The sequence below is a fragment of the Glycine max genome, chromosome 14 (genome assembly GCF_000004515.6).
Source record: "Glycine max cultivar Williams 82 chromosome 14, Glycine_max_v4.0, whole genome shotgun sequence".
NCBI lineage: Eukaryota > Viridiplantae > Streptophyta > Magnoliopsida > Fabales > Fabaceae > Glycine > Glycine max.
The window spans coordinates 40,192,623-40,210,208 of record NC_038250.2 but is presented as its reverse complement, the minus strand read 5'-3'; the positions used below and the strand labels follow the sequence as shown (position 1 = coordinate 40,210,208).

Genomic DNA, 17,586 nt, shown 5'->3' with positions numbered 1-17,586 from the left:
TTGGGGCGAGTTCCTGTTAACTCCAATGTCTTTAGCTTTATAGAATCATTGTGGTGAGGCTTAGCTTCACTTCAATGAATCTTCATTATTTCGAGTTGATCAAGGGTCCTGTTTCAATATGGTTAAAACACATCTTGCTATTAGGAGATCATCTCTATAGTTCTTCAATCTTTGATGATCAAAACCTACTCTTGTTCAAAATGTATACAAAAATATAAAAAACTATCTTTTTAAGTTTCTACAACTAGTTTATACAAATTATTAACAAAAACCACAATAATGAACAAAATTTCTAAAGAAAAGCTTATTGCTCACAAAATGTGTGAAAAACAATTATCATTACCATATTAAATTGTAAGTGTTTGATAAAATTAACGATTGGCGTAACTCAAAAGTGTAAAATGACAAAAAAATAATATAATCATGATTTATTTAAAAAAGATAATAAGAAAATTAGATAAATATATTAAGGTTACTTCAAATAATATTTCAAAAAATATTAAAGATATTAAAAAACTACTAAGAAAAGTTTATTTACCGAAGATTCAAACAAATTTTTCAGCTAATAAAAAAAACTTTAAACTAACTGAAATATATTGTCAAAATTAACCTTAGACCAAAGAACCTATTGGAAATACATAAAGTTCAAAAATTCAATAAAAGAATAAAAAAAATCTAATTAAAAATTATTAAAGAATTCATAGAGTTGCAAAATAATTTAATCATACTATTAAAAGTCCAAAGACGCATTAAGTTGCTATTTGTTACTGTGACATTGGCTAGCTGGAACACGTTGGGACCCCCCTTTAGCTTTATTAGAATTTCACGGGACTGAGCATATAGGGATATTCCAGCGGAATATTTGCATTGAGCTTCCAAACATTCCTAGAAAGTCGAGGTATATTATTGGGCATTTACCCATATTCTCTGCGTAATTGCTCTCTCTCCCCTTTCTTGAGCCTGCGAACTTGTTTTTTCGAGGCTCCTCATCCACTATCTCAGAGACCAAACCAAGCCAGGTACGTTTGCTCTCACCAATGGGGATGAATAAAACCTCTCAAAATATATTTAGACATAACAAGTTATTTCACTATGATGCAAATTCCTAATTGATATGTATGGTACGATGTGAAAATCTGTTTTTTTTTTTCTTTTTCTTCAGGAGTTCTGATCTGAAAGTTGGAATGAGTTAGGGAAGCATTTATTTGTTTTTGTCATCTATTTTTTCAGCACATGTGTAAGTTTAGGAAAACAAAAGAATATGAAGTATTTTAATTCAAATGAAAGAATCATATTCTTTTATAAACCAATGTGGTCGGCCTAGTAGTAAGAGTATAGGTAGTGAGTGAGTACAAGTTCTTATTTCCATTATTTGTATTTTGTACACCCAAAAAATGGTACTCATTTTTTTTTTCACTTTACATATTTTCTTTATTATTTTTAATAGGCCAAATTCAGGCTTAAATACGAGACAACGTGAAAATAACATTATTTTTTTCTCGTTGGCTTTGCTTAAATCTTTGTTGTGGATTAGATAATTTTTTTCGCCGTCTCAAATAACCTCAACTTCTATGTCTTTAAAATTTATGCTTTTCCGTCTAAGATTGAGTTGTTCATAATGGTCATGTCAATTTCAATTAATTAAAGCTATGTTATGACTTGATTGTTCGGCAATTTTAGGGATGCCAATTAGATTGTTGGCATAAATTGAGCTAAATAATAATAGCTAGATAAAATCAACCCATTAATCTATTTATCTCTATTGGAAATATACGAATGAAATTTACTTTGTGCATAACCATTAAAAATATGCAGATTACTTTACTATTCATAGACAGTTTCTTGCTTTTTTTTATTGAGACAAACAGTTTCTTGCTATGCTTGTGTTTTAACTTTTAATTTATTCTTAATGAAAAGTCTTGTACGTGACAGTTACTTTTTTTCCGGCCGTTTCGTAATCCCGATTTGATATCCCAAATCTAAACTTGTTAGACTTGTCCCACTTCCTTATTTATTAACTACACTAATATCATATATCTAATAGTGTGTTTTCAACACTTCCAATTTGGAATGGACAATACAAATATCAAATCAAAGCAAAATACAAGAAAACGTGCTGGGAAATACATAGCTAAAAGGTAGACAGTGACTAAGTCAATCAAAGCTGACGGGCACAAGCTTAACCATTAAGCAAAAGCCATACACAAGACTTAACACAAGCAAATACATTTAACCACTAAGCAGAACCCGCCATTATGAAACCTGGCTTGCTAGGAAAACAAAGGGTGCAAATATTTTGAACAATTATGAAAAGGATGAGAGGTTTGCTAGGAAGCCCGATAATTAGAAAATCCTGTGATTCATTTAAATCATCTGCTGATATAGACAAGCATGCAGAATCATGTTAAACGTTTTTCCTGTGATTTGGTTTTGATAGTTTTTATTTCTAAATACTTATTAAACATCATGTACAAAAAAAATGTGGCATGGACCAGGATTTCTAGAGTTGCATTCTAATGAAACATATAACAGTACATAAAGGAAAGAGGATCATCCATCCTCTCTTCTGTCCCGCTTTGAAGGCTACATGGAGCACATGGAATTCATCTTGTCAATAAAGGGATATTTTAGTGTCAAGCAAGCCTCAAGTAGCACAAATCAAGGATTCTCTCTTGCTTTCTGGCTGCTTGAGAGAAACCCCAGTTACCAGCTGAGAAAACGAAGTCAACATTGCCGCATGCATGAGACTCAGTTTCGTGTAATCTTTATCATTGAGTTTGAGGGTTTATCAAATTACACAATACACACCTGAAATGAGTAGGAGTTAAGGATTCCAGCCTCAACAAATCTTTATAAGGAAAGTAATCAAATCAATTATTATAATGCAGAAAAGAAAATAATCATAGTTACCTACCTATTAACAAAAGGAGTTATTGACTTTCAATATATGAGGGGGAACCTCCAGCTTGAGCTGGTTTTAAGCTTCCTAGAAGCTTTCTTCCATATTCAAATGCTAAAACAAGAAGACCAAAGAGGTATAATAGGAAGAGATGCAGTTTTTCTAACATGCAGCAGTTAAGGGAGACATTGCTTCCGGCCTGAATGTTTGTTCTGATCAAAACCCTTTTCTCTTTCCACCCTGCACATGATCAGTATATAGTAGATCTTATAAGAAAACATGTGCACCTAATGACTGTCTCGAGTGGCACATCTTCTAATCTCCAATATCATCCAGATAGGTAATTGCAACCTCAATCCCATAATCTTAGATTCATAAGAATATATAGTGACCAAACCAGCATAAAAAACAGTGAGGAAATTGAAATTTTATTGAATGAATAACAGGGAATATCTCCCTATGAAAATGATACATTGCTCCAGAGGTTTAAGAGGTCTGGATCCACTCCCCACAATTTTCTAATTCTTCAAAGTCCCCTTTTATAGGTTTAAATAGTATATAGTTATTCCCCTTTATAGGTAGTTAGTAACTACAATCTATAACAGAAAACTCCTAACTAGACCCAACCAACTGCAGCCCGTTCTAATAAACACTTACTTAATCATGGGCCTGCAATGCAGTTAGAATTAATCGATGTATTATATTTCAAATAAGGAAGCATATGATACAAGACCATGTGTTTACTCATTGGGAGCCAGTGACAGATCTGGATATATATTGGGTAGTGGCCTAATGGGGAAAACCTTTTGGTCAACATGCCTGGTAACTTTTTTGGTATTTTCAAGTAGTGATATCTCTTGCAGGTTTTTCATGGAAAACAATGTTAATTTGACTATCATTTTTGTTTTGCTGTGTATCAGAGCTAGTTCTTCTCTTAGGAATTCACCAGTAAGTCCATCTAGGACTGGTTATGCACTGATGAAACATGTCCCTGTGCTTTGGGAAGACTTGGGGCTGTTGGGTGATAAATAAATCATCTGACCATGTACAGAACCAATTATCAGTTAACACTAATGAATGAAATTGGGTTTTGCTAGTTGCTACTGAGAAGGGAGGAGTAGGGTGGACTCCTGAAGACAGGAATTGGCTGTGGTTAGTAAAAATTGGAATTTACCCAGGAACCTTGTTTCGGGGAAAACCTTCTTAGGCTCAGGTAAAAAATAGCAAATCATGTATGGTAGTAGTAAATTTGAGTGGGGACACTGCCCTTATCCACCAATGTGGGTATGTCTCTGCTTGGAGCTTAGAGATTATTACCACGCATTGGCAGCCCACCAAGCTACAGAAAACAGTCATGGCATGAGTAGTGTGAGCTCATGCTGAATTGCCAAGTGCAAGAAAATCTAAAACATTCAATGGGGAATACTTACAAGACTCTTTCTTTGGCAAATTAGTCCAATCATGTGGGCTCATATTCACTTTTGATGCCTTGATCAAGTCAAATAGTGCTTGATTAACCTGAATTTGTGAAATGCTTTAGTCCATAACCAATGCATCCTGAGAGGCAAAGTACAGGATGCAAATTGCCTGTGTGCTATTAACTCGAATTATCAAGCATATATTACATATATGCAAATTATACCTCTTCAGACCGCTCATGACTTACTAAATGACCTCCATGAAGATCTACCATTCTAGCCACTGGATGAAGCTTCTCAGCAAGTCTTTTTGCATAATATATCTGAGCAATTATATCATGCCTGAACATGGAGATGTCTCAATATCTAGGTAAAACTACAAAATGCATAACTTGAGTCCCTGTAAAGTGTTTTCAATTTCACGCATAATTTTCTTTCTGTGCCTTTATGAGCTGTGCATGGGAGCGTTGGGGTCAAGTTCCATTTATATTTGAAAGTGGCATTCCTATGAAGCAGCATTACATAAATGTTTCCTAACACGATACAAACCTGCCATGGATGACTGAAACAAGAAAGCCTGCAGATTTGATCACCTCAATCTCTGTTTCAGTCATTTTATGTGCCCAACATGCATTGAGTTGACCATCGAAACCATAGTTAGATTGCATCCCAGTTGTTGATATACCTTTAACATATTGCTGAAAGAGGCCGTGGCGGTGAATTAGTAATATAAAGAAAAAGATTTCAAATACTTATGAAGAACAGCATGCTGACTAGGTATAGGGTGTGGGAGGGTTGAGAGAAATGAAAGAGAAGGGGAGTAACTAAATTCTGACTTTCCTTCCCCTTATTAGGATGTTAAAAATAAAACACGGTAAAGGAAACAAAGGGTTAACTAACAAAAGCCAATGATTAATTATTCTTAGAATGTGGGTTTGGGCATAACTCAACCCCAAAAGCTAACGCATAGGGTGAGGGTTACCTCCCACTTATATACTCTATCTTGGCACTTTCTCTAGTCAATGTGAGACTTGAATTTTTTCCAATACACCACCTCACACACAGTCTTTTTTTTAATGGATCTAGGATAGACTCTGATACCATCTTAGAATGTGGGTTTGGGCCTAAAAATAGGAATAAAACTAGATTTCAACTGAATGATGCAAATGAGTTGAGTTACTTGTCAATGTATTCCTTAAAGAATGGGTATGGGGTTAGTGAACAATGTACTTATCTTGAATCTATGAGTGGGTAAAACTCATTTAACTAGATTTTGGCTGGCTTATATGATAATACAGGCATATATTGAACTCAAGTCAATATTTATAGATTGAATAATTAAAGAATTCTAAATGATATTTTTTTAATTCGAGTCAATTTACTATACAGATATAGATTGATTATTGATATGAATATCAATAGGTTCGAAATTATTAATTTCTCCTCCAAAATTCCCCAAATTGAGAAAAATTAGAAAGGTGAACGCCAGAGAATTATGAATAGTTAACTGAAAATTCCTCAATAGTCATTATTTTGCTTTCCTTCTACAAGAAATCTCCCAAAATCTTCCCTTACCTTATTCTCAATCCAAAATTCCTTAAATTACACACAATAAAAATAATCATTGAATCTGTGTAGTCCTACTTTTAATCTTAGAAATTCTCAGTGAAGCATGGCAAACATTAAATGAAAAGGTTTTGAAATGTAAAACTTTGATGCTGGTATATGCATTTTTACTCTTGGTAGAATATGTTTTTGGATTATTTAATTACAGGGATGTGCAACACTGGTGTAAGTTTCGCTTGTCTTATAAATGCATCTGATATATTGCTGGTTAACTATAGAAACAAAAACAAAGCTACAGCACAAAGTAATAAACTCCAAGCAGACTTAGCAACATCTACTTAATTAAGATAAGCTTATTTAGTATACTGCACCTGATATAAGATGGCTCTCCTCTTATCTGTTCCAACGTATTCCTCAAGATATTCCTGCATGCCATATATAAAACTTATCTTTAAGATTCATCCCAAGGACAGAATGAACATAAATTTCTGGGCTATCAGTAACTGTAAATCACAGTTTTTACAAGACAAGAAATAGATAACCTTCCGCTCAATGTTAATATTCATGACAAGAGCCAGATGCTTGATATGATTATAATATATACCGAGTTATTCAATTTTTAAAATCCACACTTACTTTTGTTATAGTTGTGGCTCAATGCACTATGTGGAATCGAAGGAATGAAAAAGTTGGGGAGAGAGGTTAGGAAGACAACTTGTTATTGGTTAACAAGAAATAATGAACAAAAGCAAGAAGTTCTTCTTACTTGAGAGTAATGGGTGTCCAAGTCAACAGCAGCCCTTTGTTCAGGTGTCTTTGCTTTCAAGAATCGGTAAGCAACAGAGATCGTTTGTTGGTCCAACTGCAAAAAATAAAACGAGTAAGCCACCCTTATAGAGATTTGAGGTACTGTGTCCAACTTCATGGTGCCTAAAACTTGAAACTAGTGTAAACATGGATCAGACATTATATATCTCACTCCACATACATTTCTGTTTTCTCATACATTAAGAATGTGAAAAATTATAAGATTGCAGATACATTTCTTTTTTTCCTTTGTACCAGTGCAACCTCATGGAAATTTATTATAGTTGTTCAACTCTTTTCTTTCAATTGTTAAAGATGACAAGAGATAAACAGTAGATATTTAAGATACAATCGGTAATGGGTGCAAGCAGAGATTGAGGATGTTTCCCAACCAGCCACCTTAGTTTTCTGATGCCGCAGTACAATGTTCACTGAAATTCAGTCATGTCTGAAAACAGTAAAACAAAAGTGCCTTCCTCCACTAATTGGAGGTTTCCCAAAAGATGATAAGAAAAATACAATAATACCTTTGGAAAACATTGAAAACCTCCACCCGTCACGTTGAGCAATGCCAAGGAAAGGACTCGATCAGGAACCATTGCTGCTACTTTACAAGCTATCATGGCTCCTGTTTTTGCAGTGAAAGTTAGTTAAATTAAACTACCCTAAGGCCATGTTTGAATAAACTTCTCGATAAGCACTTATTTAGACAAGGTAAAATGAATTAAGCTTCTTTTGTAAATTAAAATCAAATTGCAAACTATAACTTTTATAGAGGCTCCCTCGTTCAATATCTCAAAAAATAAATCTAACATATGCATAAGTTAATTTTAACTCATAGAGAAGCTCTATTCATTTTACCTTCTTATTTATTTCCCCTTCAAGTCCTTGTCGAGAGGTTTATGCAAATAGGATATAAATATGTCAGGTGGCTAAAATAACAAACTCGGCACTCACCCATCGAGTGCCCAAAAACATGGGCTTTTTTCCAACCTAGATGATCTAACAAAGCAATTGCATCCTTCGCCATGATCTTGGTTCTGCACCCAACAACCACCGCGCGTTAAAACTAGCCAATAAAATTTCAATTTCCAAAAGACGCGAAGCAGAATATCTCAAAACGCAGGGTCGCTTGAAGAAAGCAACTCACGAGAATTCAGATTTTTCGACAGGCACGGAGCTGCGACCGACGCCGCGATTGTCAAACGCGCATACATGGATGCCACCATTGCCTTCTTCTTCGCTCCAAACGACGTCGTCGGGGACGGTTGCTCCAGTCAAGCCCTTGATTTGTGGGCCCCACGCTTCGTGCGTCGCGGCCAATCCTGAACGTTGGTTCAATCTCCACAAAATCAGCAAAACTTTCGCAGCTACAAGAAATAAATAAATTCATAAAAAAAAAAAAAAGTAAAAATGAAGGACCTATGATGAGGAGCACTTTGGTTGGACCGCCACCGTAAGTTCTGTAGAATATCTTGATGTCATTGTTGAGGGGCACGTCGGCGACGGGGGAGGGTAGCTGCGTTCCGACGTTGCAAAACGGCATCGTTGCGAAGTAGGGAGAGAGAGAGAGAGGGTGAAAAATAGATGGTGTTTTATTGGGGGGTTGTTATAGGAGTTTGGGAGCACGTGGCGGATAAGAAGTGGTTGATGCCACGTCGACCGGTCGGTTTGTCTCGACTCGACGCGGACGGGGATGGTGTCAAACTTAACATGCCAACTCCAAAATTGAGATCAGAAGCACTTTTTTTTTTTTCCTGCGAAGCGTGCTTCTTTTCTTTTTAGTATGATTATTCTAATTTAATTTCTTTAGTTTTTTTTTTCAAATTTGTTCTATTTACTATATAGTTCTGGATATTGCGCTAGCCTATTACAACCGAAATTAAAGAACCTTCAGTTTGTTAAGGAAAACCATAGCAAAGTTTTGACCCCGACTTAAAGAGCACCTTCGTGGTGCCAATCCCGACAGCCAAATGTACACCGACAAGCGAGATCATGCAAAACACGTGATCCCTATATAAGTCGTACAAGCTGTGTGACTCTAACAAACTAATTGGTTTTCTTGTCCAAATCCTAGTGTAAAAGTGGTCTTCTGGTGTGATAAGCTTTAACTCATATAGTTCTTTCGCTGACTTGGGCATCGGAGTTTTTTTAGGTACTCGAACACCACTGCACCGAAGACTCACTATCAACGTGTGTTGAATCTTAGATTTAAACCAATTCCTAACCTTCGGAATGGGTCTTCCCTCCTCCACCAAACATTTGGAGCTGGAAGGAGGGTTTCTCTAAATCCCAATTTGTGTTCTCAATGGTGGAAACACTAAATTGAAAGGGATCTTTGGTGGTTCAACGATCGTTGGCAATTGCTGCCATTGCTGAGACTGCTGATGTATGCTGTAATTCAGTTAGTTAAGAGTTAGGAGTTAGTTAGTTTGATTGCTATGAAGGTTGTTGTAGTTACATGTGTAATGTGTATAAAAATAATAGTGATCATGAATGAGAAAGATGAGAGTGCAGAAGTTTTATTCAGAATTTTAAGTTCCCTCTACTTTTTCTCAATCAATTCTTTCATCTTCTCTTATTCTCTAACATAGAGTGAGTGAGTGCATTGTGTGAGTGTGTATGAAGAGCTTCTTTGTTCCAACAACTGGTATTCAGAGCAGAGGTTCAAGATCCTTGGATACTGAAATTGAGATGGCTTCCTCGAATGGAAATTTTCCAGCATCTATGCCTGTTCTCAAAGGCAAGAACTATGATGATTGGTGTGCTCAGATGAAGGTAATTTTCCGATTTCAAGATGTGACAGAAGTGGTGCAAGAAGGGGTTCAAGAACTTGATAGGAACCCAACTGATGCACAGAAGGTGGCTCACCGTGATTTGATGAAAAGAGATGCAAAGGCGTTGTTCATTATTCATCAGTGTGTAGATGTAGATAATTTTCAGAAAATTAGATCTGCTGATACTGCAAAGAAGGCATGGGATACTCTAGAGAAATCCTGTGCAGGGGATAGCAAACTCAAGAAGGTGAAGTTGCAGACCTTGAGAAGGTAGTATGAACTTCTACAAATGAGTGATCAAGAAAGCTATGCAAGGTGAGTTCTTTTCTCGAATTTTGGCAATTACAAATCAAATGAATGCTTATGGTGACAAGCAATCAGACTTGGGGATCATTGACAAGGTATTGAGAACCTTGACACCAAGATTTGATCATATAGTGGTGGCAATTGAGCAAGGCCAGAATCTTGAAGAAATGAAGATTGAAAAACTGGAAGGAATTCTTGAAGCTCAAGAGATGAGGCTCAATGAAAGAAATTCACAAAGATCAGCTGAGCAAGCTATGCAAGCCCAAACAACCAAAGGGAACAACTATGATGGTGGCAAGAATAAGAAGGGAAAGGAAAAGTGGAAGAACAATAAGTGGAAGGGGTCAAGTGAAGGCTCCAGCAGTTCTGGAAATCATAACCAGAATGAAGAAACTGACAAGAAAAGTGAAGGGAATCACAAAGTGGGCAAGAAGAAATTCAACAAGAAAGGAATTCAGTGTTATAACTGTTAGAAATGGGGACATTTTGCAGATGAATGCAGAAATAAAAGGGTTTCAAGAAATGCAGATGAGGCTCAATTGGCACAAGATGAGGATTCTGACTTTGATAAAGTGTTACTAATGGCAACAACAAACTCAAAAGAAGACAATGTTAATCTGTGGTATCTTGACACAGGTTGTTCCAATCACATGACTAGACATAGAGAGTGGTTTGTAAACATTGATGATAAGGTGAAGAGCAAGATCAAGTTTGTAGATAACAGCTCTGTAACTGTAGAAGGCATTGGAAAGGTGATGATTCAGAGGAAGGATGGATAACACTCATTTATCAATGATGTGTTGTATGTTCCCAATATGAAGAATAATTTGCTGAGTTTGGGACAGTTGCTAGAAAAGGGCTACTCAATGCAGATGAAGGACAGTCAAATGAAGATATTTGATAGCAATAAAAGGTTGATTCTAAAGGCTCCTTTGTCAAGAAACAGAACATTCAAGATTGGAATTCATATTGCAGAATTTCAATGCTTGGCTGCTTCTATAAGTGATGAAAGCTGGATGTGGCATCACAGGTTTGGTCATCTAAATTTCAGGAGTTTAAGTGAATTGAAAAGTAAGAAAATGGTTCATGGTCTTCCCCAAATTGAGATACCAAAACAATTATGTGTTGAGTGTTGTTTGTCAAAGCAACCAAGGAATTCTTTCAAGTCAAAAATTCCAATCAGATCCAAAAGAAAGCTTGAAGTGATCTATTTTGATGTGTGTGGTCCTTTTGAAGTGAAATCCCTAGGAGGTAACAATTACTTTGTGTCATTCATTGATGAATTTACTAGAAAAATGTGGATCTATCTCATTAAGCAGAAAAGTGAAGTGTTTAACATTTTTAAGAAGTTTAAGCCGTTGAGTGAAAAGCAAAGTGATGAGGTGATCAAAGTGCTTAGAACAGATGGTGGTGGTGAGTATAACTCACATGAATTTCAAGTATTTTGTGATGAAGAGGGGATAATTCATGAAGTGACATCTCCCTATACACCTCAGCATAATGGTGTTGCTGAGAGAAGAAACAGAACCATTCTAAACATGGCCAGGAGCATGATGAAAGGGAAGGGAACACATCATTATTTTTGGGGAGAGGCAACTTCTACTGTTGTGTATATTTTGAACAGGTGTCCCACTAAAAAATTGCAGGGATACACACCTGAAGAAGCATGGTCAGAAAAGAAGCCTAGTGTGAGTCATTTTAGAATATTTGGTTCACTGTGTTTTAGGCATGTGCCTGAGCAAAACAGAAAGAAACTTGATGACAAGGCTGAACCAATGATACTCATTGGATATCATCCAACTGGTGCCTACAAGCTGTATGATCCTAGAATGAGGAAGGTTGTGATTAGCAGAGATGTCTTGATAGATGAAACAAAGGGCTAGAATTGGGAAATAAATGTTGTTGACAATGGTGAAAGAAAGGTGATTGTGAACCTTGAAGACAAACAAAGTGAAGAGGATGTACCATCATGTGGAGAGCAACTCAGAAGGTCACAAAGAGAGAGACAAGTACCACAAACACTTAGAGAATATGAATTGTATCTTGATACAGCAATCACTGCAGAAGGGGATTTTGTGCACTTTGCTCTACTTGCTGAATCAGAACCAATGAGTCATGATGAAGCCTCACAAAGTTCACATTGGAGAGCAGCTATGGAAGAAGAATTGAGATCAATTGAGAAGAATCAGACTTGGGAGTTAGTCCATTTACCTCAAGGAAAAAGACCAATTGATGTGAAATGGGTCTATAAGACTAAAGTAAGGCCTAATGGAGATGTGTCCAAGTATATGGCAAGATTAGTAGCAAGGGGATTTCTGCAAAAACATGGCTTGGATTACAATGAGGTTTTCGCTCCAGTTGCAAGACTTGAAACTGTTAGGCTCATTGTGGCAGCTGCTTGCAATAGAAACTGGTCTCTATATCAATTGGATGTGAAGTCAGCATTTTTGAATGGGTCACTTGAAGAAGAAGTCTACATAACTCAACCACCTGGTTATGTAGTTGCAGAACAAGAGGATAAAGTCTACAAGTTGAATAAGGCACTATATGGCCTCAAGCAAGATCCTAGAGCCTGGAATATGAAAATTGATAGCTTCCTAGTCCAGCAGAATTTCACCAAGTACACTACTGAGCATGGAGTTTATGTCAGAAACACAGATTCTAGTGAGTTTTTGATAATATGTCTTTATGTAGATGATTTGCTAGTGACTGACAGTAGTAAAGAAGATATAAGAGTGTTCAAAGGAAGAATAATGAAAGAATTTGAGATGTCTGATCTTGGTGAACTATCATACTTCTTGGGTGTTGAATTTGTTTCTACCAGTAAAGGGATTTTCATGCATCAAAAGAAGTATGCAGAAGACTTCCTAAAGAGGTTCAACATGATGGATTGCAATTCTGTTATCACACCAACTGAAATTGGAATTAAGCTGCAAATAGATGGGGATGAGAAAGAAGTTGATCCTACCTTGTACAAGCAAATTGTAGGCTCATTGAGGTACCTATGTAACACCAGAACTGATATTGCCTATTGTGTTGGGTTGATAAGCAAGTTTATGGAGAAACCAAAGACACCTCACTTCTTGGCAGCAAAGAGGATTCTGAGGTATGTGAAAGGAACATTGGATCTTGGCATTTTATACCCTTACAGTCAGAAGAATATAGAAGGAGAAGTGTTTGGTTATAGTGATTCAGATTGGTGTGGTGATAAGGATGATAGGAAAAACACTGCTGGGTATGTTTTCAAATTTGGAACATCACTAATCTCCTGGTGCTCAAAGAAGCAGAGTGTAGTTGCTTTGTCAACATGTGAAGCAGAGTATATTGCTGCTGCTATGGCAACCTATCAAGCCAAGCTCTATGGCTGGAAGCTTTAATGGAAGAGCTAAACTTGAGAAATTGCTGTCCTATGAGGTTGTTGATGGATAACAAATCAGCAATTGGTTTAGCTAAGCATCCTATGCCACATGGCAGGAGTAAACATATTGAAACCATGTTTCATTTCCTGTGTGATCAAGTGAGTAAGGAGAAGCTTGAATTGGAGTTTTGCAGGTCTGAAGATCAAGTTGCAGACATACTAACTAAGCCATTGAAGTCTATCAAGTTCAAGGAATTGAGAGACAAGTTAGAAGTGACATCCTTGACAAATCTGAATTAAGGAGGGATGTTGATGTATGTTGTAATTCAGTTAGTTAGGAGTTAGGAGTTAGTTAGTTTGACAGCTATGAAGGTTGTTGTAGTTACATATGCAATGTGTATAAAAATAATAGTGATCATGAATGAGAAAGATGAGAGTGCAGAAGTTTTATTCAGAATTCTAAGTTCCCTCTATTTTTTCTCAATCAATTCTTTCATCTTCTCTTATTCTCTAACATAGAGTGAGTGAGTGCATTGTGTGAGTGTGTGTGAAGAGCTTCTTTATTCCAACAGAGACAACTAGTAAACAACCTAATGGAGTCATGGTGCACAAGAACATCACCGAGACGGAGAAGAAGTCTCCATCACTTTATCCGAGAGAGCACAAGCTTCTTGAGCATCACTAGGTCCTATCAACAATAGCAGCGAGCTCGTCAATTCAGTACTAGTCATGAAGGAGATGATCCAATAACATAAATGAATGATGGAAGAACAACCAAAACTCATCGAAGAACTCAAATCTTGGCAAAACAAACCTTTTTTTAGGTAAGTCTCTCTAGAGAAGGCACAAGGATCTCGTAGAGAGCAACAATGACTCGTCCTTTGATCTGAGCTTCCATCTTTCTAGGGATTTGTCGATAATGGAGAAAACAGGTGAAGTGTTCGGGGAATTAGAGATGATTTTGTTCAACTTGTCTTTCACAACTTCCAGCAATGGAGTTTGAGTGCCAAAACGACTATTGCAACTTCCCGCAATGGAGTTGTATGACAGTTCAACAAATTTTGGGGATCATTTATCAGCGATCGAATACACAATGTCTCTCTATGGAGTGAATGGTTTGTAGATGTGCAAAGCTTCTCCACTCTTGTTAAAGCAAGTACCTCTAAAATGGTTTCAATCTTTGACACAAGAGTCCATAGGTTTTTGGAAAGATTTTAGAGAGAAGTTCCATTTTGCCTTCGCAACAAGTAAGGCAACACTAAAAATAGAAATTGATTTGAAGAAAGTAAGGTAGGGTAGTAAGGAACCATTGAGGGAGTACATACCATAGTTAAACAAAGAAGCAAGGGAGGGTCACGTTATTAGCCCTGGGGTTGTGCTTATTGATGCATAAAATATGTTGCAAAAGTGTTAAACTATTGGAGAGCGTACCAATATCGTCGTAGGTTACAAATTTATAAAAAGAGATTGTCTCCACAGGGACTTGAGTTAGTCAATTTATTCGGATAAGAATAGTTATGTACAAGTTTAATCAAAATATCATGAGTTTGTTTAACTGATGAAAAACAACTAAAGTAACGGAATAACAATAATAACAAATTTAATTAATTAAAAAAACATAGGATTGGATTTCATCGTTCATATCCTCAGTATCCTAATAAGATTAACATATATGAATCATTTTCTAACATTACCGATGCACATATTAAGTTACCTCGAATCGATTCCTTGCACTCGAGAATCCTGTGAATATTTACCAAATATTGATCCCTCCCATATGAAGTAAATATCCCAACATTACAATCATAATCTAGTGCTATTTGCAATCAAAACGTTATACTTTATTCCTAGCAACATAACGTAAAGAGTAACTTCATTTAGTTCAAATTTTAAGAGTATTTCCCAGTCAAACTTAAAATTCAATTTCATGAAACTAGTGATCAAATAGAATCAAGCATTATGAACAAAATGAAATCACCAATAATGAGTACAAAAGATTCATACATATATATAATATCAAAAGAGATACACAAGGATATGAAGATTACATTCAATCCTTTGGAGAAACTAACCGATCATTGCGTAGAACACAAGACTAACAAGAGAAATGACAATGGATGTGATCCACAGTCACAACTATGCAGCGCTCAAGCTCCACTTTTCAGTTCCTTCTTCCTTTTTGTGTTTCTCACATTTTTCTCTCTACCTTCTGATGTCCTTTTCAGCTTCATTGATATGGCTATTTATTGAAAAGAGCCAAGAGGTGCAGGTCAATTCACCTAGGCGAGTGTGTTGCTTATGGCTGAAGAAATTTGATTAGCCCAACTCAAATGAACGATCACTTCCTATCCCTTTTCTTTTCAACCAAGTTATCACTACTTTCTATTCAAATATTTACAACAACTCTGAATAGTTTAGGATAAAATGTACATGATTCCGACATTTGTTTATCCACAAAGAACTTGTTTTTCTTTTCCTTTTTCTTTCTCTTTTCTTTTCTTGTCTATTTATTTATTTTTCTTTTCTATTAGATATTTAATTTCCCTTAATGCCCACATTTAAAAACAGAGTATTTACTTCACATTAGCCACCAAATGATAGAAATCCTTAACAAAACGCCTTTGCTTTCTTGACCTAAGGTAAGGTAGGAAACTTTTATCCTAGGTTAGTGTTCCAACAAAATATGAAGTGTTTGGCTCAAAGGGCTTGCAAATGGTAAAATAATATACATTGGGATAGCTTTTTGGCCAGTGGTTTAAAATGTAAAGAAAGAAAGAATGCCTAAATCATATCCATGAATCATATGATATGACAAAAATTCATACAAAATCAACTGTAGAACATATCAATGAGGACACTCAATGTAAAATTTGGGTTACACACAGTCACTAAAGCTTAAGGCCTATTTCCATGTTCAAATCAAATTAGTGTTTTGAGAGTTATTCTTTTACCAAGTCCATGCAAAAACATCTAAATTCATTTGGTATTGGGGGAAACCATTCATTGTTTTCATTTTCAATGTTTCCAAAAATCCTTTTGTTGTGTTCTGATCCAATCAAAAGTAAGTTTCAAAAACATCAATTGTTGATTCTTTCCAAAGTATGTTATGTCCAAGAAAATTTTTATGTTTATGTCCCAAAAAGAGTTATATATAATCTACAGCTACACTAACAAAACATAATATATCAAAGCATGCATAAATCAATCAAAAGCACAAACTCGCATAAGTTTTTAAGCAAAAAATCCAAAATAATAAATAAGGTAATAAAGTACTGAAATTTAATACAAAGCAATAAATAAATATAAAGACAAGTTCACAAATTTTTGATGATAATGGATAAGGAGCTTAGTCTCCTTGACGATCATGGCTGAGGAGCTCAGTCTCCTCTGATGTAATAATCAATGCGGTCTGCCATGTCTTCATCCTCGTATGTTCTTCCTCCTCCTGAAAAAATAGGCCTATCCCTAGGCCATGCAATGATAGCTCTGACAAAATAGATTATTCATTGAAAAACATAATTCGCGAATAAAGACTCAGAAGTAAAGTTTAGAAATATAAGACATAAGATTAAAGTAACACAAATTAAGACAAAATTTAGAAACATTGGGTTGCCTCCTAGGAGCACTTCTGATGTAAGCTCCATTGGAACTTGTAGGCCTAGGATCTTCTTCATCAATGGATTCCTTTGCTTCTTGGAAGATGAATGGCAACGGAATGGAGAAGGAAGAGAGAGAGGAGACGCTACTTCAAGGAGAAGATGAGTCTAGAAGAAGCTCACCACCATAGAATGCCATGGATAAGAGCTTGGAGGAAGAAGGAGATGAATGAAGGTAGAGGAAGAGAAGAGCACGAAATTTTGTGCTTTAAAAGAGTTCTGAAATCTGAAGTTTAATATTCAAATGATCAAAGTTGCAAAAATGCACACAAATAGCCTCTATTTATAGCCTAAGTGTCACACAAAATTGGAGGGAAATTTGAATTTCTATTCAAATTTCACTTGAATTTGAAATTGAATTTGTGGAGCCAAATTTTGGAGCCAAAATTTCACTAATTATAATTAGTGAATTTTTGACATGTTTCAGCCCACTAATCCAAGATCAAGTCCAAGATTCTCCACTAAGTGTGCTTAGGTGTCATGAGGCATGTAAAGCATGAAGGACAGGCACAAAGTGTGACTATATGATGTGACAATGGGGTGTAGCAAGCAAATGCTCACCTCCCCCTCTAAAATTTAATTGGATTGGGCTTCTTCCAATTCAATTAAATTTATTTCTCAACACACACATCAAATATTCACTCAATGCATGTGAAATTACAAAACTACCCCTAATACAAAAACTAGTCTAAGTGCCCTAAAATACAAGGGCTGGAAAATCCTACATTTTTAGGGTACCCTACCTACATTATGGAGCTCTAAATACAAGGCCCAAAATTAATGAAATCTTAATCTAATA

At 36.0% G+C, this 17,586-nt stretch overlaps 1 protein-coding gene and 1 long non-coding RNA gene across 2 annotated transcripts; one reads left to right on the top strand and one right to left on the bottom strand.

Moving 5' to 3' along the window:
- Window positions 1-643: 643 nt before the first annotated feature.
- LOC102669685 (uncharacterized) lies at window positions 644-6,933 on the top strand. The gene is made up of 2 exons (XR_005888181.1): window positions 644-1,019; window positions 6,531-6,933. It is a non-coding gene; the product is annotated as an uncharacterized lncRNA (long non-coding RNA).
- On the bottom strand, window positions 2,412-9,189 carry LOC100813669 (putative aminoacrylate hydrolase RutD). Its single transcript, XM_003544713.5, has 11 exons — window positions 8,113-9,189; window positions 7,841-8,015; window positions 7,648-7,730; window positions 7,218-7,318; window positions 6,650-6,745; window positions 6,255-6,308; window positions 4,867-5,015; window positions 4,542-4,659; window positions 4,330-4,417; window positions 2,915-3,139; window positions 2,412-2,808 (listed from the first exon to the last, which is right to left on the bottom strand). The coding sequence occupies exons 1-10, from the start codon at window positions 8,234-8,236 to the stop codon at window positions 2,931-2,933; spliced, it is 1,197 nt and encodes a 398-aa protein (XP_003544761.1). The 5' UTR covers window positions 8,237-9,189; the 3' UTR covers window positions 2,412-2,808; window positions 2,915-2,930.
- Between the last annotated feature and the right edge of the window lie 8,397 nt (window positions 9,190-17,586).

Coding starts and splice junctions, on each gene's coding strand:
- LOC100813669 (XM_003544713.5), bottom strand. CDS start 8,236: ATGCCGTTTTGCAACGTCGGAACGCAGCTACCCTCCCCCGTCGCCGAC. Junction 8,016..8,112: donor CAAAGTGCTCCTCATCATAG/GTCCTTCATTTT, acceptor ACCAACGTTCAG/GATTGGCCGCGACGCACGAA. Junction 4,418..4,541: donor GTCATGAGCGGTCTGAAGAG/GTATAATTTGCA, acceptor TCACAAATTCAG/GTTAATCAAGCACTATTTGA.